The 24,370-nt window shown below is 47.1% G+C and overlaps 1 protein-coding gene across 5 annotated transcripts in view; it reads left to right on the top strand.

The window, feature by feature from the left end:
• Positions 1–24,370, top strand: part of TNS1 (tensin 1) — an 805,414-nt gene that overhangs the window by 118,889 nt on the left and 662,155 nt on the right. The window contains exon 1 of one of the 5 annotated variants that reach the window (XM_082260248.1): positions 3,786–4,076. The exons of the other annotated variants lie outside the window; for them this stretch is intronic. Coding sequence (XP_082116374.1) covers positions 3,981–4,076 — 96 coding nt within the window. The 5' untranslated portion in view covers positions 3,786–3,980. Of the gene's footprint in view, positions 1–3,785; positions 4,077–24,370 lie in introns of those variants that run through there. 5 annotated transcript variants of the gene reach the window in all.

Raw genomic sequence — 24,370 nt, 5'->3', positions numbered from 1 at the left:
ACTTTACATTGTAGCAAAGTGTCATTTCTTCAGTGTTGTCACATGAAAAGATAGAATAAAATATTTACAAAAATGGGAGGGGTGTACTCACTTTTGTGAGATACTGTAACCCTAACTGATGACCTGTAAGGGCTTTTAAACCATCGCCTATGGAAAATAAAGGGTACCAAAGTTTGTTTTATGTAATTTTAAGGATTGACATGTTGGGTATCTACAGTATTTACTCCTTTAAAAAATTGGTAATATATTGGGGTTGATTTACTAAAGGCAAATAGACTGTGCACTTTGCAAAGTGCAGTTGCTCCAGAGCTTCCATCATCCAATCACGCGTGCGCGCCCCAGACCCGGAAGTGCAGGATCACGTACAGGTATGTGATTCTGCACAGGGGAGCAGTTTTGCTGCTGTATATGTACAGTATACGGTCAGGAAGCGGGTAAATATAAAAAGTACAAAAGATTAATGACTCCTGCGCTTGAGGGGTTATCTTGAAACGGGTATCCTGAGAATGCGATTCAGGTTGAATGGACGTAGTCTCGGCTGTGCTGCCACTCTAAACAGGTCGTGGTAACCAAAACAGACTCTAAAAAAGGAAGGAATGGACAGAGGGCACACCAGCCTAGCGCATTATCTTTAAAACAACCTATTAAAGCGGTATTATCCCGCTTTTTTACACATTTACCAACAGGTAAGCCTATAATAAGGCTTACCTGTAGGTACAATTAATATCTCCTAAACCGGCACGGTTTAGGAGATATTTGCAGTGCATGCAGCCGCTCAAGTGAGCCGCGCATGCGCTCTGAAGGTCCGGGGGGACCTTCAGTTTTGCTTGCCGGGAGCTTGCCGGAAAATCATGCGCAGGAGTGACGTCATCGCGGCTCCGGCCAATCACAGCGCCGGAGCCGCCAAACCCGGAAGAGACGGCGAGGGATCATGGCGGCGCCCGCAGTGATCTCCGGGGGTCCGTGTCGGGCTTCGTTCTAAGGTAAGTAATACATAATGAGCTAGTATGCGATGCATACTAGCTCATTATGCCTTTGTCTTGCAGGTGTTTTTTTTTTTTTTTTACATTTTGGGTTTACAACCGCTTTAATTTAAAATAGCATACACATTGTACTCACAAAACAAGTAGGAACACGGGCAAACATGTGCAATCTAGCACTTGCTGGATCTACATGGTGCTCAGGTAAGTATTAGGGGGGGGGGGGGCAAAAAGGGCCGCTGCACACAGAAGGCTTTTTATCTTAATGCACAGAATGCATTCATATAAAAACCTTCTGACTTTACAACCACTTTAAGCGTGAGTAAGTGGAACTCCGCTTATATGCTTCCTCCCCCCTTCTCCGGTGCCACATTTGGCACCTTTCAGGGGGAAGGGGGGAACGGGTACCTGTTTTTAACAGGTACCCTTCCCCACTTCCAGGAGACAGCGGCTTGGAGCTGTCCCTCAAAAGTTCAGCCCCCTCCTTTTTCCTCCGCCGCCAGGCCAATTACTTCACTGCTGGTTCTCTACTGTGCATGCGCAGTAAAGAACCAGCAGTAAAGCTGAAAGACTTCACTGCCAGGTTTCCTTACCCTGGATGGCGGCGGCGGCACCCGAGAGCAGATTCGAAAATCCGCTGCGGGTGCCGACATCGCGGGAACGCTGGACAGGTAAGTTCTCCTATTTAACCACTTGCCGACCGTTCACTGAGCTGGTACTGCGGCAAAGTGGCTCGTTATCGTCCAGCGACAAAGACCTACGTCGCTGGACTCCTGCCCTTCTCGGGGGCAACCGCGCGCCGCCGGAGGCTCGCTCCCGCTGTATTCAGACACAGCGGGAGTCGGGCCAGGGGAGGAGAGGCAATGATCACCGCCGCTCTTCCCCGATCGTCAGGGATCGAGTGAGGAGATCCGCCCGCTTGTGTAAACAAAGCGGGCGGATCTCCTATGTGACAGGCAGGGACAGATTACAGGATTCAGCATAGCTGAACCTGCGATCTGTCCCTGTGTCACACAATCCCCTCCCCCCACACACGCCAGTAAGCATTAGGCATACATTAACCCCTTGATCACCAATAAAGTTAACCCCTTCCCTGCCAGTGTCATTTTTACAGTAACAGTGCATATGTATAGCACTGATTACTGTAGTAATGTCACTGGTCCCCCCAAAAGTGTAAAAAATGTCAGTTAGGGGGCCGATCTGTCCGCCGCAATGTCGCAGCCCCGCAAAAAAAAAATCGCAGATTGCCGCCATTAAAAAAGTTAAAAGTTAAAAAAAATAAAACTATAAAAATGACATAAATCTTTCCCGTAATTAGTAGCTGCGATAACTTTTGCGCAAACCAATCAAAATACGCTTATTGCGATTTTTTTTACCAAACATATGTAGCAGAAAACAAGTTGGCCTAAAATGTTAAAAAATTTAGATTTTTACATTTTTTGGGGGGGAATTTCATATAAAAAAATGTGAAAAATATTGTTATTTTTTCAAAATTGTCGCCCTTTTTCTGTTTATAGCGCAAAAAGTAAAAATCGCACAGGTGATCAAATACCACCAAAAGAAAGCTCTATTTGTGGGGAAAAAAATGACATACATTTAATTTGGGTACAGCATCGCACGACTGCGCAATTGTCCGTTAAAGTAACGCAGTGCCGAATCCCAAAATATGGCCTGCTCAGGAATGGGGTAAAATCTTCCGGTCTTAAAGCGGTTAAAAATACGCTCATTGAGAATTTTTTTGTCAAAGACATGTAGCTAAATACATTTTGGCCTAAATATATGACAAACATTGACTATATTGGATATTTTTTAACTGTCAAAGTAGAAAATGTTAATTTTCTCGCAAAACTTTCGCTATTTTTTTATTAATATCGCAAAAAATGAAAAGCGCAGAGGTGATCAAATACCACCAAAAGAAAGCTCTGTTTGTGGGAAAAAAAGGACGTAAATTTCGTTTGGGTACGGCTTTGCATGACCGCGCAATTGTAAGTTAAATTCGCACAGTGCCAAGTTGCAAAAAGTGGCCTGGACGTAAAGCAGGAAAATCCTCTGGTGGTAAAGTGGTTAAAAGTCAGCAGCTACGGTATTTTTTCATGGGGGGGGGCGGAACTCCTCTTTAAGTGAATAGGCTGACCTAGGCTCAACGCGTGAAAAAAAAAAAAAAAACACGTGCACGTCCTGGTACGCTCGGTTGTGAATGAGGCCTAACTAATAGCATCTACTGAAAATTGGAATATCGGTTTTGGTTGTTTAAAACTGCGTGTGAAAAATCGCACACAAGCGTGTGTAGCCTCAGCAGCGTAGTCTCTGATTGTACCAAAATGTAGCGCTTTGTAACAAAAATTGTCACTTGTTTCTTGTTTCCTGGCACGGATCACCGTATTTGGATAAGTTGGATCTCGGCCAGCATCACAAATAAGCAGGTCGCGGCGATCCATGACCCCGGCCGTCCCCATCTAATTTGTCCTAGTGCTCTACCGCGGAGCAGCCGCTCGTCGCCCCCCCCCCTTCCCCCTCCCTGCAGATAATAATAACGGAGAGTGCTTATAAAAATTCATGGCACATTCAGCGGCGGAGTATGTGGCAGAGCGACCGAGGGTGGGGGGGGATGGGGGGGGGGGCACGCTCCGCACAACCACACACACTGCGGAGCTCAGACGCTTTCCATCCCATTGCTGGCACTCCGGTTGTCATTGAGTCTTCCCATCCTCAGACCGCGTCTTGCCTGGCATTGTCATGGCACGGCACCCTGCGCTCGTCACTGCGTGGGAAGCAGGCACCGCTACAGGTCTGCGCCCCTCCCGGGCTCAGAATCTTGGACTTCAGTGTCGTTCCCGGGATTGCTGAGTCTGCTGACAGCTCTGAATGCCTAAATCATCCTTGACGAGGATGAAGACACATTTCGGGGCCATTGGGCTGGAGTGGTCTTAGCCAGCGGACGCGGACTTGTGCGGGCGGATCGGTCGACGCTGGGGGAAAAAAAAGCGATCTTTTGTTAGAATGACGCGGCTGACACGGTGCTTCGCGTGGCTCCTGCAATGGGGGAAATATGTTTTCAACTGCCTGGTTCCTGTTCGCCTGTGTCGGAGCGACAAGGTGAGTGCCGACCTTCCCTAAGTGTGTCTTCCTGGATGTGGGAATTATGGTCAATTCTATTCATGTGTAGAGTGGGGGCCAATTCATCGGTGCTTTACGGAGAATAATAGACCATTTCCATTAATGTCTATCACTAGGGACCATCCCGGAGAGAGACAAGTATCAGTACGGGCTGTAGGAGATGATTGGAGCAATCTACAGAATCTCAACAAACCTCATGCAGATACTGTAGTGGTCCTTGCTGAAAAGGAGTCCAGGACCGAAGTGCTGCAGTGTACCTGTCCTACCTACTGAGCCACTGAACCTCCGGTGCCTAGTCAGGGTATGCTGGCACCTGTTGTCCCCTAAACATCAGACCTGAACATTGTCTATAGCTTGCTGCAGCCTTCAATTAGATTTACAGGAACCCTAAGGGACCCTGGTGTCTCATTGTTCCATGTATTTGGGGTACATTACAGGGCCATACCTGTACGTTGGGGGTCTCCAAAATTTTTAGTACGAGACCACATCAAATGTTTTACAAATAATCACAGGACGAAAAAAATAAAACAGTTTTCATAACGAATGAAAAACATTTAATGAAAAAACTCTAAGAAGCCCCCCCCCCCCCCATCACATCAGAAGCCCCCAGTCACATGAGAAGTCTCCCCATCAGATGAGAAGTCAACCCATCAGATGAGAAGTCCTCCTTTTACATTATAGTCCCCCCCCCCCCCATCATGTGAGAAGTCCCCTCCCAATCATGTGAGAAGCCCGTCCCTATTACCTGAGAAGTCCCCCCCCCCCCCCAATCACGTGAGAAGTCCCACCCCATCACATGAGAAGTTTCCCCATCATGTGAGAAGCCCCCCATCACATCAGAAGCCCCCCCCATTACATGAGAAGTTCCCTCCTTCACTTAAGAAGCCCCCATCTATTATAAAACCCCCCCATCACATCAGAAGCCTCCTCATCACCTAAAAAGTCATTCCAACAGCTGAGAAGTTACCCCATCAATCCAGAGCCCCCCTTCCACATCAGTGTCCCCCTTTCACATCAGAAGCCCCCTCATCACATGAGAAGTTCCCCCCAATAACATGAGAAGTCCCCTCTAATTACGTGAGATGGCCCCCATCACATGAAAAGTCCCCCCAACATTTAGGAAGACCCCCATCATTTGAGAAGCCCCCCATTACATCAGAAGCCTCCTCATCATGTGAGAAGTCCTTCCAACAGATGAGAGGTCCCTCCCATCACATTAGAAGTCCCCCCCCCATCACGTGAGAAGTCCCCTCCTTCACATAAGAAGCCCTTATCTATTGAGACGCCCCCCATCACATCAGAAGCCTCCTCATCACGTGAGAAGTCCTTCCAAAAGCTGAGGTTCCCCCCCCCCATCACATCAGAAGTCCCCATCCTTCACGTGAGAAGTCCCCTCCTTCACTTAAGAAGCCCCCATCTATTGAGAAGCCCCCCATTACATCAGAAGCCTCCTCATCACCTCAAAAGTCCTTCCAACAGCTGAGAAGTTACCCCATCAATCCAGATTCCCCCTTTTACTTCAGATTCCCCCTTTCACATCAGATGCTCCCCATCACGTGAGAAGTCCCCCCAAATAACATGAGAAGTCCCCCCTAATTATGTGAGATGTCCCCCTTCAAATGAGAAGTCCCCCCAACATTTAGGAAGACAACCATCATTTGAGAAGCCCCCCCATCACATCAGAAGCCTCCTCATCACGTGAGAAATCCCTCCAACAGCTGAAAAGTCCCCCCCATCTTATCAGAGTCCCCCCAATCATGTGAGAAGTTCCCCCCCAATCACGTGAGAAGCCCCCCATCTTTTGAGAAGCCCCCATCACATCAGAAGCCTCCCCATCATGTGAGAAGTCCCTCCAACAGCTGAGAAGTGCCCCCTCCCCATCACATAAGAGTCCCCTTTTACATCAGAAGTCCCCCCATCATGTGAGAAGCCCCCCCCCATCACATGAGGAGCCCCCCATCACGTGAGGCGTCCCCCAATCACATGAGGATTTCCCCCATCACGTGAGAAGTCCTCCCCATTACATGAGAAGTTCCCCATTCATATCAGAAGCCCCCTCATCACATCAGAAATCCCCCCAAACCACTGGAAATCACCCCTTCACATTAGAGACACCCCCTTCACAATAGAAGCCTCCCCACCAAGTCAGAAGTCATCCCTTCATGTCAGAAGCCTCCCCATCACATCAGAGGTCCCCCTTCAGAAGCTTTGCCATCACATCAGAGTCCCTCCATTACTTCGGAGCCCCCCTTATATATCAGGGACCCCATCAGAAGCAGAGGCCAACCAATCGGCTTCCTCAGTTTGTGTGCTGAGCCTGAGGATACACCCCTGACCGGGTAAATTCTTGTAGTGGGCCAGATTTGGCCCAGGGGCCATAGCTTGGATACCCCTGCTGGAGAGAATCAGATGAGAACCCAGCAAAGCTTGATTCAGTCCAGTAAGAATTTTCCCCATGACATAAGAGACCGATAGCATAAGATCCGGGTGTCACCAGACTAACAGGTTTTCGGTTTGGTGACCCCGGATCCAATGCTATCAGTATTGTGTGTCATGGAGATAAAATCCTTACTGGCACTTCGGAAATGTTTGCTTAAAAATTCTGAATTGGATGTCGAACGTTGTGTACGCACTATACAAAAATCGCACAATCGTGCCTCCTACGGAATTTGCCTTCCTATTTCCTTATAGTGTGTACCCCACCTTAGACTTGGATCACATGTATGCATGCGCATTTACGCACGCACGTCGCCTGCAAGGCAGCCCATTCACTTCAATGTGCTCTCCTACTCGCGAGAAAGAAGTCCCTGACTCTTTTTTTTTTTTTTAGAAGGCGCCACACCGAAACCCATGGTGCCAAGGCACTATACGGTTTGGCATGCACGAAAAGGTGAGCGGGTGCCGAAGTGTGGGGGTGCCATTTAGAATTAATGGCATCCCAGCATGTCTGCTAAGGCTCCATTCACACTTGTGCGACTTGTCATGCAACGTTGTACATCAAAGTCCCATGACAAGTCATTCCCTATGTTTTACAATGATAACCATTCATATACGTGCGACTTAAAGTAGCAGCGACTTCAAAGTAGTTCATGCGCTACTTTGGTCTGTCTTTCGTGCAACTTGTGGGCCATAGACTCTGTGGTGTATTTAGGTTTTGTGCTGCCCTAGGCCTGACTAAACTTGGGCACCCCCCTAATTTACATATGACCCACCCTTTACTGTTTACAAACCGCCCTGTCATCTGTGAACCACAGACCACAAGCCTATCAATGCCCATCAGCGTAGCCTCATCAGTTCCCATACGTTCAGCCTCATCAGTGCCCATCTGTGCAGCCTTATCAGTGCAGCCTCATTACTGACCGCTTTATGGGATTTGCCTCCTGGACTCTGCTCTCTGGCCCAATTCACCCCATAAGACTGGCACTATATTAAAAGTGTAGCGCAAGCCGACAGAGACCCTTTTTCGTGTGGGACATGGGAGGAGGCTGGTTTTTTTTTGTGCAGCTTTTTTGCTGCCCCCCTGCAAAGTGATGCCCTAGGCCTGGGCCTTGTTGGCCTAGGCCAGGGGTAGGCAACCTTGGATCTCCAGCTGTGCTGAAACTACAAATCCCATCATGCCTCTGCCTTGGGGAGGCATGCCTGTGGCTGTCAGAGTCTTGCAGTGCCTTATGGGACTTGCAGTTCTACAACAGCTGGAGAGCCAAGGTTGCCTACCCCTGGCCTAGGCCAAGATACAGCACTGCATAGACTTCAATGTTAACCTTCAAAAGTTGCATGAAAGTCGTACCCAAATGTTATACAATGCAACGGTTGTCCATTATCACTGGTCAAAGCCAAAGCCGTATCCAAGGTGCACCCATCCAAAGTTGCATCAAAGTTGCACTCAACTTTGGAGTCCTACAAGTGTGAATGGAACCTAATAGGCCCCTTTCACACTTGTGTGACCTAAAAGTCGTGCCATTTTGCTGCAATTTTTTGCCACGATTTTGACTGTACTGGAAACAATGCCTGTGTAATCTTAAGGGCTATGGACCTCAAGATGCTTCAAAGTCGGATCAAAGTAGTGCAGGGACTACTTTGAAGTCGCTGCGACTTGAAGTCGCACAGATATGAACGGTACTCATTGGAAATCATAGAGTACGACTTGTCCTGCAACTTTGCAGTCCTAAGTCGCAGGACAAGTCGCACAAGCGTGAAAGAAGCCTAGGGCTCTATTCACATTTGTGTGACTGCAGAGTACAACTTTGGATAGGTGCGACTTGGATAAGACTTATCCCAATGATAATGGACAACTAGTGCACAACTGTCCCATGTATAACATTCAGGGGCTACTTTCATGCGACTTGTGAAGGTTTACATTGCAGCCTATGGTGCTCAAGTCACAATAAAGTCGGGCCAAACTAGTGTAGGAACCTTTTTAATGTCACTGCGACTTTAAGTCGCACATATTTGAACGGTTATCATTGAAAAAAAGGGGGTGGGCACTAAAGTCGCATGACAAGTCACACAAGTGTGTATAGAGCCTCTGCCTTAAGGTAAGAAACCTTCTGCATGAGGCTCCCCCAGCCCCCCTGATACTTACCTGAGCCTGATCTCGATCCAGTGATGTGCCCAAGAGCAGCGGCTCTCTCTGTTCACTGCAGATTGAGGCAGCATTGGGAGCCCTTGGCTCCTGCTGCTGTCAATCCCAGCCAGTAAGGAGAGAGCGGATGGTGAAGGGTGTGATAGGTGAGGGGGGAGGGGGCGCGGGACACACAGAGTTCAGCTTTAAGCATTTTGCTTTAGATATGCCGTAAAGCTACTCTCCAGTCCCAATTAAAAGCCTTGAGATGTATATGGGATCCTGATTTGGGCTCAAAGCAGAACTACACGGCATTTGAACACCACAAACCAAAAACGCTATTTAATTCATTTTTAATACTCAAAATCAAACCCCCCCCCCCCCCCCCCCCACCATCCATCCATGTCTCCATGCTTTCATTTGTTGAGAAGTCACTTTGAAAAACAGCCCCCTTACATTTCTAGCCATGGCCATCTTAGGTAAGGGCTGATGATTTATGTAGTATTTACTTCCTGGAATCCATCTGCCCTTAGCTCAGGCATAGCGGCAGGAGGGTGTGCTTAGCTGAGAAAGCCCCTCCTCCCCTTCTGGGATGTATGATGTTATGTGCCTAGGTCAGAAACCAGGAAGTAACTTAAGAAAAAAAAAAAAAAAAAGCCTAAAACAAATAAATATAAAATACTTTTACTAATGCTAGCAGTATAAGGATTAAAAATAGTCAATGCTGATTGAAAGAGTTAAGTTCCACTCTAACAGCCTCCTGCCCACTGTATAATAAAATGACAGCGGAGCCGGGCGGCTCTCGTTCCGGGCCGATGTCATGTGACGTCACCCAGTCTCACGCGACACGGGGGGCGCGCACCGCGGCTCTTTGCCCATGTGATCAGCTGTGACCAATCACATGTAAACATGGAAGTGCCATTTATCGGCTCTCCTCACCACATAATGACAGAGTGTGAGGAGAGGAGAGCTGATCGGTAATCAGGGCACTAATCATGAGTGCCCTGATTACATTGCAGCCCTAACAGTGCCCATTAGTGATGCCATTCTGTGCTCATTTGTGATGCCAACCTGTACCCATCAGTGACACAAGTCAGTGTACATCAGTGATGCCAATTTGTGCCCATTGGTGAAGCCAACCTGTGCCCATCAGTAGTGCCCATGAGTGCCTGCCCATCGTGCCTGTCCATCATTGCCAACTATCAGTGCCACCTATCAATGTAATTCAGTGCTTATCAGTGCTGCATATCAGTGCCCCGTCATCAGTGCCCTTCAGTGTCGCCTCTTTAGTGCCGATTAGTACCGCCTCATCATTGCCCATCAATGCTGCCTATCTGTGTCCATCAGTGCCGCCTATCAGTGCCGCATATTAGTGACCCCCTCATCAGTGCCACCCCATCAGTGCCCTTCAGTGCCGCCTCATCAGTGCCTATCAGTGGCGCCTCATCAGTGCCCTTCAGTGCCGCCTCATCAGTGCCTATCAGTGTCGCCTCATCATTGCCCATCAGTGTCGCCTCATGATTGCCCATTAGTGCTGCCCAACCAGTGCCAATCAGTGCCGCCTCATCATTGCCCATCAGTGCCGCCCATCAGTGTCCATCAGTGCCGCCTATCAGTGTCCATCAGTGCTGCATATTAGTGCCCCCTCATAAGTGCCACCCCATCAGTGCCCTTCCGTGCCGCCTCATCAGTGTCCATCAGTGCTGCCTCATCATTGCCCATCAGTGCAGCCTATCAGTTCCCATCAGTGCAGCCTCATTAGCACACATAAGTGAAAGATAAAAATGACTTATTTACAAAATTAACTGACAGAAACTTGAAAAAAAAAATTTTTCAAACTTTTCGTTTTTTTTTTTTAGCAAAAAGTAGAAAACCCAGCAGTGAATAAATACCATTAAAGGAAAGCTTTATCTGTGGGAAGAAGATGATAAAACATTCATATTGGTACAGTGTTGCATGACCGCGCAATTGTCATCCAAAGCGTGACAGTGCTGAAAGCTGAAAATTGGCCTGGGCAGGAAGGGGGTGAAAGTGCCCGGTAGGAGAGTGGTTAAAGAGCAACTTCAGTCCCCTTACAGTTGACCTCGACCCCTCCTTACTGGCGCCACCATCTTTGATGGTCCAGTGCATGTGTAGTGTGGCAAGGAAAGAAAATACAATTGTGGGAGAGGAAGAGCCAACTGCTAACAAAAAGTTTCCCACCCAGGCATCGCTGTAGTGCAGGGGTGTCAAACTCAATAAAAGTGTTACTAAGTGTAAAATAAAAGTGTTACCCAGAACCTGCAGTCACTATATCTGATCTCCCCGGGAGCCTGCAGTCACTATATCTGATCTCCCCAGGAGCCTACAGTCAGTATATCTTCTCTCCCCAGGAGCCTGCAGTCACTATATCTGCTCTCCCCAGGAGCCTGCAGTCACTATATCTGATTTCCCCAGGAGCCTGCAGTCACTATATCTGCTCTCCCAGGAGCCTGCAGTCATAATATCTGTTCTCCCCAGGAGCCTGCAGTCACTATATTTGCTCTCCCCAGGAGCCTGCAGTCACTATATTTGATTTCCCCAGGAGCCTGCAGTCACTATATCTGGTCTCCCCTGGAGCCTGCAGTCACTATATCTGATCTCCCCTGGAGCCTGCAGTCACTATATCTGCTCTCCCCAGTAGCCTGCAGTCACTATATCTGGGCTCCCCAGGAGCCTGCAGTCACTATATCTGCTCTCCCCAGTAGCCTGCAGTCACTATATCTGGGCTCCCCAGGAGCCTGCAGTCACTGTATCTGGTCTCCCCAGGAGCCTGCAGTCATTATATCTGCTCTCTCACCATACACAGAACATGGAAATGCAATTATTTTATTAAATATAAACTGCAAAATACCTTTTCTTATCAGCAGTATATAGCAGTCTTGTGACTTCTATCAGTGTCTGGTTAAAGCTTGTAGGAGGAGTTTTCATTGTACACTGACTTCCCTACGTGGCGACATTACCCCTGACCCTCTGTCTGGACAGTGCTGATTGGCCCTGTGCTGATCACATGCACCCTCCAAGAAAAAAAAAAAAAACAACTCTCTGGCAATACTCCTCAAACTGTGCATGTGCAGAGTTCCTCCAAGGCTCTGTTCTATCAGCAGGTGGATTGGGGACAGTAAAAGAAGGGGAGGATCAGAGAATCTTGAATCAAACAGCCTTTTTACACAATGGGGAGGATTAACCCCTTAGGTTCCACAGTGAGTATAACAAGCATGCTTTACTGTATATACACACTGATTTTACTGTTGTGGTTTTAGTAAGACTTTAATTGCAGGCCTCATCAGCATATGGTTGCTCTCAAAGGGCAGGTTCGTATCTGCTGTTAGACTAGATGTCCAAAGCAAAGCCCCCCCCCCCCCTCCACCCTCCCTTACATCACAGTTCACCCCCTGAACTTGTGCTGCTGCTAGGAAGAAGCTGGGGGTGGAAGCTGGAAAGCAGAAAGTGCAGGGTCTGGAGGAGGACCAGGGGAGGGTTGGAGTCAGCTGCTGGAGTCTGCTGAATGCTGAGACCAGTGGAGGTGGAAGTGAGGAGGTGCTGCACCTGCACAGAGAGGCGCAAGATCTGTAGGAGGAGTCTTTTCCTCCTCTCTGCTGCCAACTGCTGATATAGGGGTGGGCAGAGACAGTCCTCTCTGCGGCTGCACGGAGAACCGCAGGATCTGGCAGAGGATTTGTCCTTCTCTCTGCTAAGACAACGTGGGAGCAGAGAAGAGGGGGGTGCCGTAGCTGCAGGATGGGGCCACATTAAATGGCCTGGAGGGCCAGATTCGGCCCGTGGGCCTTGTGTTTGACACATGTTATAGTACCCGTCCTCACCAGTGCTGGTGATCTGGGAACCCCCTTTTGCTAGCAATAGAGTTGTTCTCACCCACGACATGCTACCTGCTATGTCTCACATACAGAAAACCTGAGGACACCACATTCAGACCTCCCTGGGAAGTTGAGGAAGTTGCGCAAGTTTAGGAAGCAACCCCCCACTTATGACACTTGTCGATCTTTCTGGATCTTTCTGGAATCTGAAGTAAATTAGCTAGAGCTGACTTTTTGACTTTAAAACAATGAACGTATTTAGTATTTAACATTGGCAGTTCAGCATTCGGTTTCACCCAGAGCCTGGGACGGCTTTTCAAGTGACTTTTGGTTGCCATCAAAAGCTCCGTCTGCTCTGCAATGAGCAGTTTTATCTTACATTAATTAGTATTTTTATTGTTCCAGCAGCACCTGCAGAGGACGAGCGGTTGTAGGAAGGCGGTGTGACTGCAATACAGCGGAGGTTCCCAGGCTGCAAGGAGGTGCCGCTCTGTACTCTGATACTCCCTATCCAGCCTGGGGGCAACCTAAAGCTGAACCCTAGACATAACTAACCCCCCCCCCCCAAACACAAATTAATACAGCTCTGTAAACACAAATACATCATTAAATTTATTTTTTAAATACAAATATTGTAAGTACCTGAATGTGACCTGGTATCAGCCTTGTGTAGTCCCTACACAGCAGGGCTGGAGAGTGAGAGGAATAAGAAGCACAAGGAGCCAATCAGTTTATGTACTGACAAGGAGCATGCTGACAGGAGAAAAGAGCAGTGTGACAGAGAGATGAGCTCATCACTGTGCTGCTTCTCTTTTCACTGTCTATTCAAAGGCTGGGGGCTCGTCCGGGATGACTTGGACTCAGGGGGTTAAGTAATGCTGGCCATGAGACTGAGGACACCTAGTGGCAGAAATTAAGTACTGTGTGGGAAATCTTTGGATCTATAGTAAAAATGGCCTAAAATGTTTTTGATTATTTTTTTTTTTTAATGAGCTATTTATTTTTAGCTGACATTCTTCCTGTTTATTATTATTATTATTTAAATGGTAATATTAAAATAAATAAAAATGGTATAAAAAAAAAATAAAAAAAATAAATAAATCATAATATTATCTATCTATCTATCTATCTATCTATCTATCTATCTATCTATCTATCTATCTATCTATCTATCTATCTATCTATCTATCTATCTATCTATCTATCTATCTATCTATCTATCTATCTATCTATCTATCTATCTATCTATCTATCTATCTATCTATCTATCTATCTATCTATCTATCTATCTATCTATCTATCTATCTTAGTTGCTAATGTGACTATAGCAATGGGATTTTCGTAATAGAGACCTGAAGACATATACAGTATATAGTCAGGATGGGACGTGTTCCATGAGGCTCCACCTCTTTTGGGGCGACTGACTCTTTATGGCCCACTGCACACTATACCCATTCTTTACAATTTCGTACCCCATGTCACATGGCAGCTGCAGCAGTGGATGAAAACATTGTTCCTGAAGCTTTTCTTGAATGCAGTGCTGGTGCATTGCTACATGCAGTAGGTGTCCATTGGGGTGCCATTGTAAATAAACGGAAATGCAGAAAAGCACATAAAGAGCTGTGCATTGTTGTAACTGCCACACATGGTGGATATAGCCAGCCTTAAAGCTGAACTCCATGAGCAAAAACTTTCATATAAATATATTCCTCCACACTAGACCTAAATCCACTTTGTGTGCACCAAACACATCTGCAAATCCAGATATTACCTTGTAAAAGTAGCAGTGACATCATCACTGTGCTGTACAGAGCAGAGCTGTGGAAGGGGCCCAGCGAGCTCCACCTACTACAGGATGCCTGCAGAAAACTACAGGAGGGGGCAGAGACAAGTCTAGTCACCCTGCACAAGGGGAGAGAGCAGAGCTGTGGGCGGGACCCAGTAAACTCCACCCACTGGAGGCTTCCTGCATAAAACTACAGGAGGGGCGGAGACAAGACCAGTCACCCTGCACAAGGAGAGAGAGCAGAGCTGTGGGAGAGCCCCAGCAGACTCCACCTACTACAGGCTGCCTGCAGAAAACTACAGGAGGGGGCAGAGACAAGACCAGTCACCATACACAAAGAGAGAGAGCAGAGCTGTGGGAGGGGCCTAGCAGGACCCGCCCATTACAGGCAGCCTGCAGAAAACTTCAGGAGGGGGCGGAGATGAGACCAGTCACCCTGCACAAGGAGAGAACAGAGCTGTGGGAAGGACCCAGCAGGCTCTGCCCACTACAGGCTGCCTGCAGAAAACTACTGGAGGGGGCGGAGACAAGAGCAGGCACCCTACACAAGGAGAGAGAGAACAGAGCTGAGGGAGCGACCCAGCAGGCTCTGCCCACTACAGGCTGCCTGCAGAAAACTACAGGAGGGGGCGGAGACAAGACCAGTCACCCTGCACAAGGAGAGAGAGCAGCAGTGAGCGGTCTTTAATACAGGAAGTCTCACACTGGATTACTGCACAGATCTGGAAGAAATGCACAAAGCACACTCAGATTCAAGGAGAATTCACATGATGAATGGATTTATATAATATTTACTTCTCCCGGAGTTCGACTGAGTGAAGATTTGACTTTTTTCACTTTGTTGCTGGGTCATGGAGGCTTCCTGCATAAAACTACAGGAGGGGCAGAGACAAGACCAGTCACCCTGCACAAGGAGAGAGAGCAGAGCTGTGGGAGGGGCCCAGAAGGCTCCACCCACTAAAGGCTGCCTGCAGAAAAATACAACAGGGGGCGGAGACAAGAGCAATCATCCTACATAAGGGGAAAGAGCAGAGCTGTGGGCAGGGCCCAGCAGACTCCACCTACTACAGGCTGCCTGCAGAAAACTACAGGAGGGGGTGGAGACAAGACCAGTCACCCTGCACAAGGAGAGAGAGCAGAGCTGTGGGAGGGGCCCAGAAGGCTCCACCCACTAAAGGCTGCCTGCAGAAAAATACAACAGGGGGCGGAGACAAGAGCAATCATCCTACATAAGGGGAAAGAGCAGAGCTGTGGGCAGGGCCCAGCAGACTCCACATACTACAGGCTGCCTGCAGAAAACTACAGGAGGGGGAAGAGACAAAAGCAGTCACCCTATACGAAGAGAGAGAGCAAAGCCATGGGAGGGGCTTAGCAGGATCCACCCAGTATAAGCTGCTTACAGAAAACTACAGGAGGGGGCGGAGACGAGATCAGTCATCTGCACAAGGAGAGAGAGCAGAGCTGTGGGAGGGGCCTAGCAGGATACGCCCACTACAGGCTGCCTGCAGAAAACTACAGGAGGGGGCGTAGACAAGACCAGACACCCTGGACAAGGAGAGAGAGCAGCAGTTAGCGGTCTTTATTACAGGAAGTCTCACACCGGATTACTGCACAGATCTGGAAGAAATGCACAAAGCATACTCAGATTCAAGAAGAATACACACGATGAATGGATTTATATAATATTTACTTCTCCTGGAGTTCGACTGAGTGAACATTTGACTTTTTTCACTTTGTTGCTGGGTCATGGAGGCGAGGTGACCCCCGTTGTAGGCGCCATTTTAGGACGGTTTCTAATTAATCCTGAGTTTATGACATCAGGCGAATAAAAACTTGGCGACATTACGATTTTTATCACGGCCTCCTGGATTTGTACTAGTTTGGAGGGGGAGACTAATGACTTCCGCATCCACCTGGCGCCGGCCATCTGTGCTGTGCCACTAATGCCTACTGATTGGTGCTTTTATAGTCCCTGGATGGGGCCTCATTAGCGGTTATCGTTTCCCCCAGCTGAAATCTTGGGGGGCGGGGCCCCCTGTTAATGTTGCTGTGGGGGTCGCTCAGGCGCGCGTTCCACGTGTTTTTTATTTTAGGTTGTAAAGCTTAAAGTAATTCTCCAGCCAAGTGAAAGGCTCAGTCAACAAGCCTGAAAAGTCTATCTAAACCAAAGAACAAAATATTTCATATATATCGTAGCATAGCAGTTTTTAAGGCTACGTTCACATGTGGGCGTAGCGGATCACGGGCAGAATCATTGCAAATCGCGGGACGCCTGTGCGATGCCAGTGATTTGCAATGGCACCCCAAACGCTGTGCGATGTTGCCGCGATTTCCACCTGCCGAATCGCGGTAACATCGCGCAAACAGAATCGCGGGTCGCATGATGCAAAAAAGAAGCTTCTGTTTGCGCGATGTTACCGTGATTCGGCAGGCGGAAATCGCACAGCGTTTGGAGTGCCATTGCAAATCACGGGCATCGCACGGGCGTCCCGTGATTTGCAATGATTTCCGGATCGCGGACAGGATCGCGGTGATTCTGCCCGTGATCCGCTATGCCCACATGTGAACGTAGCCTAAATGTAGTGGCTGCATTAGTTTTCCTCCCTTTGTTTTCACCTGGCGATCCTGCCAGTAACACACTTCCTGTCAAGGAGAAAAAAAAAAGTCAGTGGCACTCCATAAGATTGAACGCTGACAACTTTATTGATCCAGACAAACAGAAAAGGTCCCAAGCGGGGAGTCTGTGTCCATTTGTTCAGATCAATAAGTTGTCAACATTTACATCTTATGGAACACTTCCGGCATTCATCACAATGAATGACAGCACTCACTCTTTGTGCTTATAGAAGAAGAGGGTGAGTATCGTCACTCTAAGGCTAGGCTCACATCTAAACAGATTACCATTGAAGTGTGTTTCTGGTGTGTTTTGCGTTTTTGATGCGTTGCGTTTTTCTTTTTTTGCTATTAAGAAAGTTTCACAGTTCTGGCCATGTAGTGCGATTTTGATGCGACTTTACACTCTCTAGCACTCAAGTAACATCAAAGTCACATCAAAGTAGTGCAGGAACCTTTATGTGTCCAAAGTCCCGTGTAGAGGATAGGGTTAACATTAAGGGCTAGGGGTAGAGATAGGGTTAACATTAAGGGCTAGGGGTAGAGATAGGGTTAGTAGTAATAGTAACAATTACCACTAATCCTAACCTTTACTGCTAACCTCAACCGCAACGATTACCGCTAACCCTAAATCTAACCCTAACATTTAACCCTAACCCCTAATCTCAATCCTAGCCCATAACCCTAACATTTAACCCTAGCCCTTAACCTTGGCATTTAACCCTAGCTATCAACCCTAGCCCCTAATGGTATCTCCTAACCCTAACCCTTATCCTTGACATTTAACCCTAGCCATCAAACCTAGCCCTTAATGATAGCCATTAACCCTGGCCCTTAACCCTTACATTTAACCCTAGACCTTAACCCTAACATTTACCCTACCTTTTAACCATAACCCTAGCCCTAACCCTAACCGTAATTATTCCCGCTAACCCTAAATCTAACCCTAGCATTTAACCCTAGCTCCTAATCCTAACACTAGACCTTAACCCTAACATTTAACCCTAGACACTAACCCTTAACCCTACCTTTTAACCCTAGATCTAAACCAGACCCCAATCATAATGATTACAGCTAACCCTAAATCTAAGCCTAACATTTAACCCTAACCCTAGCCCCTAACCCTAGCTCTTATTCTTAACATTTAACCCTAGCACTTTACCCTAACATTTAATCCTAGTCCCTAACCCTAACATTTAACCCTAGCCATTAACCCTTACCCTAGCCCTTAATCATAGCCTTTACCCTAATCCTAGCCCTTAACCCTAACCCTTAACTTTAACCCTAACATTTAACCCTAGCCATTAACTCTTACCCTAGCCCTTAATCATAGCCTTTACCCTAATCCTAGCCCTTAACCCTAAGGGTCCATGTACACGGGACGCTGGAAATGGCCGTTTAGGAGCAGTTGGGCGTTTTTTTCAGAAGCCCCTAAACCCATCTACATTTTATCTTATCTGTCCATGTACACCAGGTCGTTTACAGTCATTTGCAGGCAGTTGCGTTCAGGGACTTTTTTTAGAACGCAATTATTTGCGTTCGAACGTGTGTTTCCCGGCGTTTCAAACGCACAAACGCGTCCGAACGCGTCTGAACGCGATGACCCGCGTTTAGCGTTTGCGTTTTTCCATTTTAAAGGGGAATCATTTTTTTGACCTCTAGGAGCGCTTCTAAACGCAAACGCCCGCAAACGCCACTAAACGCGGGTACAAACGCGACCGAACGGACGTTTCAAACGTCCTAAAAATTCCAGCATTCAAAGGGACTTTTAACAACGTCCTGTGTACATGGAACCTAACCCTTAACTTTAACCCTAACATTTAACCCTAGACCCTAGACCTTAACCCTAGTATTTACCCTAGCTTTTAACCGCAACCCTAACCCTAACCCTCACATTTTACTCTAGCCCTTAATCCTAACCCTAGTCCTTAACCCTGGCCCCTAACCCTAACATTTAACCCTAGCTCTTAACCTAACATTTAGCCCTAGACCTTAACCCTAACCCCAACCCTTAACCCTAGCCCTTAACCCTAACATTTAACCCTAGCCCTTATCCCTAGCTCCTAACCCTAACATTTGACCCTATCCCCTAACCCTAGCTCCTAATGTTAACATTTAACCCTAGCCCTTAATCCTAACCCAAGCCCCTAACCCTAGCTCTAAACCTTAACATTTAACCCTAGCCATTAACCCTAAAACTAGCCATTAATCCGAGCCCTTAACCCTAACATGCGACTTTGGACACATAAAGGCTCCTGCATTACTTTGATGTGACTTTGATGCTAATTGAGTGCCAGAGAGTGTAAAGCTGCATCAAAGTCGCATTACATGAATAGAACTATCATACTTTCCTATAAGAAAGAAAAAGAAAAATGCAAAACACATCAAAAATGTGTCAAAAAATGCATAAAAAAAACGTAACACTTTTGAGGGGGCTATTGAAGTCTATTACACGTAAGACGCAACCTGTTGCGGGAAAAAAAAAAAAGTCTCTAACCCTTTTCAAAAATACAGTAGGGACACTGTAGACCTTACAGAGAGCTAGAAACAATGCTGACCGATAACAGTGCAGCACAGGCAGAGAGCAGACAAAGTTATCAGCTCGATTGATTTCTGGCAGTATCAACAGGTATTTTCTTGCATTCATCAAATATACACTATATTGTCAAAAGTATTGGGACGCCTGCCTTTACACACACATGAACTTTAATGGCATCCCAGTCTTAGTCCGTAGGGTTCAATATTGAGTTGGCAGCTATAACAGCTTCAACTCTTCTGGGAAGGCTGTCCACAAGGTTTAGGAGTGTGTCTATGGGAATGTTTGACCATTCTTCCAGAAGCGCATTTGTGAGGTCAGGCACTGATGTTGGATGAGAAGGCCTGGCTCGCAGTCTATGCTCTAATTCATCCCAAAGGCATTCTTTTGGGTTAAGGTCAGGACTCGGTGCAGGCCAGTCAAGTTCCTCCACCCCAAACTCACTCATCCATGTCTTTATTAGCCTTGCTTTGTGCACTGGTCCAAATCATTTGGTGGAGGGGGGATTATGGTGTGGGGGGGGGGGGGATTATAGTGTGGGGTTGTTTTTCAGGGGTTGGGCTTGGCCCCTTAGTTCCAGTGAAGGGAACTTTTAAGGCGTCAGCATACCAAGACATTTTGGACGATTTCATGCTCCAAACTTTGTGGGAGGAGTTTGGGGACGGCCCCTTCCTGTTCCAACATGACTGCACACCAGTGCACAAAGCAAGGTCCATAAAGATATGGATGAGCGAGTTTGGGTATAAAAGTGGTATTACTACTGCTGATATAAATGACAATTTCCCACTGACAATGTTTTAAGGACATCGCTGGCACAGGTACTGCCTAGTCTAGTCGTCTTGAAACTGCGACCACAGGGCTAGATGCAGCCCTTTGCATACCTTTATCTGGCCCTTGGGGTATCAACAATGGAACATATTTCCTGCCAATGACGCCAACAATGGGACACTATTCCTCCCACTGATACCAATGATGGGGCATTATTCCTCCCACTGATACCAATGATGGGGCACTATTCCTCCCACTGATACCAATGATGGGGCACTATTCCTCCCACTGATACCAATGATGGGGCAATATTCCTCCCACTGACATCAATGATGGGACGCTATTCCTCCCACTGATACCAATGATGGGACACTATTGTCAAGGGGGGCTTATCGGAATTTGGTGGTTGTGGGGGGTCTGTTGGTGTGGGGCTTATTGGAGTCTGCTGACTGTGGGAGTCTGTCAGTGGGGGGCTTATCAGAATCTGGTTGCTGGGGGGGGGGTCTGCGAATGGGGGCTTATCGAAATCTGGTGGTTGTGTGCGTCTGTTGGTTGGGGGGGGCTTATTGGAATCTGGTGTTTGTAGGGATCTGTGGGTGGGGGGGGGCTTATTGGAATCTGGTGTTTGTAGGGATCTGTGGGTGGGGGGGGGGCTTATCAGAATGCATTGGTAGTGTGAATCTGTGTGTGGGGGGCTTTTCAGAATCTAGTGGTTGTGTGGGTCTGTGGGTAGAGGGGTATTTGAATCTGGTGGTTGTAGGGGTCTGTGAATTGGGGGGCTTATCGGAATCCTGCAGGTGTGTGGCCCTGTTGGTGGGGGGTCTTATCTGATTCTGGTGGTTATGGTGGCCTGTGGGTGAGGGGCTTATCTGAATCTAGTGGTTGTGGGGGTCCATGGGTGGGGGGCTTATTGGAATCTGGTGGTTGTGGGGATCTGTGGGTGGGTGGCTAATCAGAATCTGGAATCCCTCTTTGAAAATAAGGGGGCACTCGGATACCAGTTTTCCCATGTGAATGAGTAAGGGTACATAAATTGGGGGAGTCATTTATTTTTTAGTGTGTGTGGGGTCCCCTAGTAACATCTATAAGAAACCATCATTAGTTGCTTTGGTTACAAATGGAATGAAGCGGCGTGGAGCTGTCATTTTGCTGTAGTAGGTTGTATACGTGGCATAGATGAGACACTTCCCAGGCAGGGTCAGGGCAACCCCCAGCCATGTAATTTAAAGGAAATTTGCATTTTTAATATTTCACTTTAAGCACGACTAAAATTGCTGCTCCCCAACAAATTACAAAATTTTATTTGCTTTGCTACATGTTTCCTATGGCAGTGCCCTAACCTCCCCCCTCCCCATACTATAAGTTTACCCATCTTTTGCCTATTAGCCTAGAAAGTGGTCATTGCTCATTTATAACCTTCATCTCCCATTGACTTAATCAAGGTTCAGATTCACCAACCAAACATTAGTAACATATGCCGCACCCGCCCCAAACCGAACCCATCGGGTCACCGCCAATCGGTAATTTGCAATGTATGGCATTTTTGTCCTTTGGATGCAGATACTTCAATCTCAGTTGGCCTCCTCGGTTATAGCCTTTATGCCAGAACGTGAAGGGTTAACAAAGCCTTAATATTAAGTTTATTACCTTTTATCCCCCTCCCCCGTTTGTATTCCCCTCCAATTTAATTAAGGCAAAGTGCTCGGTGTCCTCTGGATGTTGTAACCGGCTGAGTTATTGTCAGCTGAATGGGATTTACCCAGCGCTGGGATCCAGGCATTAATCTCGCCGTCCTGGCAGATGGAATTGTCTGCGAAGATGTGAAGGACCCAACGTCTTCAGAGATCAGAAAAAAAACGTCAGCCGCATTGTGCGGACCAATAGGAAAAGTCCCTCAGATTGTACGAGGGCAGCTGTTTTGGCCGGCAACCTACACTTAATATACGGTGTTGATTGGAAGTACTTACCTTTAACCAGTTTTGGACCAGAAGGAATTACCCCCTTAACCACTTTACCACCGGAGGATTTTGCTGTCTTACGTCTGGGCCACTTTTTGCGATTCGGCACTGTGCGACTTTAACTGACAATTGCGCGGTCGTGCGATGCCGTACCCAAACAAAATTTACGTCCTTTTTTTCCCACATACAGAGCTTTCTTTTGGTGGTATTTGATCACCTGTGCGATTTTTACTTTTTGCGCTATAAACAAAAAAATAGCGTTTATTTTGAAAAAATAACAATATTTTTAACATTTTTTTATATGAAATTCCCCCCCAAAAAAATTTAAAAATCAAATTTTTTTTTAATTTTTGGCCAATTTTTGGCCAATTTGTTTTATGCTACCTATGTTTGGTAAAAAAAATCACAATAAGTGCATTTTGATTGGTTTGCGCAAAAGTTATTGCGTTTACTAAGAAAGGGAAAGATTTCTGTCATTTTTGGTGTTTTTTTTTTAACGCGTAATGGCGGCGATCTGCAATTCTTTTTTTTGAGGGACTGCGACATTGCGGCGGACAGATCGGACCCTTGACTGACATTTTTGACACTTTTGGGGGTACCAGTGACATTACTGCAGTAATCAGTGCTATATATATATGCACTGTTACTGTAAAAATAACACTGGCAAGGAAGGGGTTAATTTTATTGGAGAGGGAGGGGTTAATGTATGCCTGGTGCTTACTAATGTGTGTGGGGGGAGGGGATTGTGTGACACAGGGACAGATCGCAGGTTCAGCTATGCTAAATCCTGCAATCTGACCCTGCCTGTCACTTAGGAGATCCGCCCGCTTGTGTTTACACAAGCGGGCGGATCTCCACACTCGATTCCCCGACGATCAGGGAAGAGCAGCGGCGATCGCCCCTGCTCCTCCCCTGGCCCAACTCCCGCTGGGACAGAAAGGGGAGTGTCTGCTGACGTAGGTCTACCTCGCCAGACGATAACTAACCACTTTGCCGCAGTAGGCTCAACGTGAGCAGACAGCAAGTGGTTAATGACCAGGACATTTTTTTTGCAATGGACAATTGCGCGGTCGTGCGACGCTGTACCCAAATAAAATTGATGTCCCTTTTTTTCCCGACAAATAGAACTTTCTTTTGGTGGTATTTGATCACCTCTGCGATTTTTTTTTTTTTTTTTTGCGCTATAAGCAAAAAAAGAGGGACAATTCTGAAGAAAAAAAAAAATATATATTTTTCACATTCTGCTATATAACATTCCCAAAAAAAAAAAAAATTAAAATTCCACATTTTTCATCCTTTTAGGCCAATTTGTATTCTGCTACATATTTTTGGTAAAAAAAAAAAAAAATCATTGGTTTGCGCAAACGTTATCGCGTCTACAAACTAGGGGAAAGATTTATGTCATTTTTTTTTTTTTACTAGTAATGGCGGCGATCTGCGATTTTTAGTGGGATTGCGGCGGACAGATCGGACCCCTAACTGACATTTTTGACACTTTTGGGGGGACCAGTGACATTACTACAGTAATCAGTGCTAAAAATATGCACTGTTACCGTAATAATGACATTGGCAGGGAAGGAGTTAACACAGGGTTAAGTGTGAGCCCCAGGGGAGTGTTTTCTAACTGTATGGGGGATGGATCATAGAAACCTGTGTTCCTATATAGAAGGATCACAGGGAGCTCTATGATCATTTCAGAGAGAAGAGCGGTCTGCTGTGTTTACAACAGCTGCCCGTCCTTCCCTCTCAGTGGGGAGCGATCGCGGGTGTCTGGCGGCAATCGGACCGGCATTCCCGCTGCCTCGTGGGGGCAGGAGTGTGCCGCCGGCAGCGTGCGCTCGCCCCCTAGCACCACTCGCACGACCGGCATAGCCCTACATCGTTTCCCGCAGCTGAGCCAGCCTGCCGCAGTAAAACTCCAGTGGGTGGTTGGCAAGTGGTTAATGTCAGGGACAAAGCCAAGGTAATTTTTTTTGCCTACTTTGCTTATATTTTGCTTTTATTCAGAGCTGTCTTTAATATTAATTGGACCCTGGGCAAATATTTTCTTGGGCCCTCCAAAAATCCACTTATTACCTATTTGCAGGCAGTGCGGGCTCAAGGGGCAGATGCTTTGGGGCCCACAACAATGACTGGGCCCAGGGCAATTGCCCCTTTTGCCCTGTTTTAGAGATGGCTCTGCTTTTATTTCATCTTCCCAGGTTCCTCATCTCCC

Source organism: Pelophylax lessonae (genome assembly GCF_965119305.1).
Source record: "Pelophylax lessonae genome assembly, chromosome: 6".
Lineage (NCBI taxonomy): Eukaryota > Metazoa > Chordata > Amphibia > Anura > Ranidae > Pelophylax > Pelophylax lessonae.
This window is presented reverse-complemented; position numbering and strand designations above follow the sequence as displayed.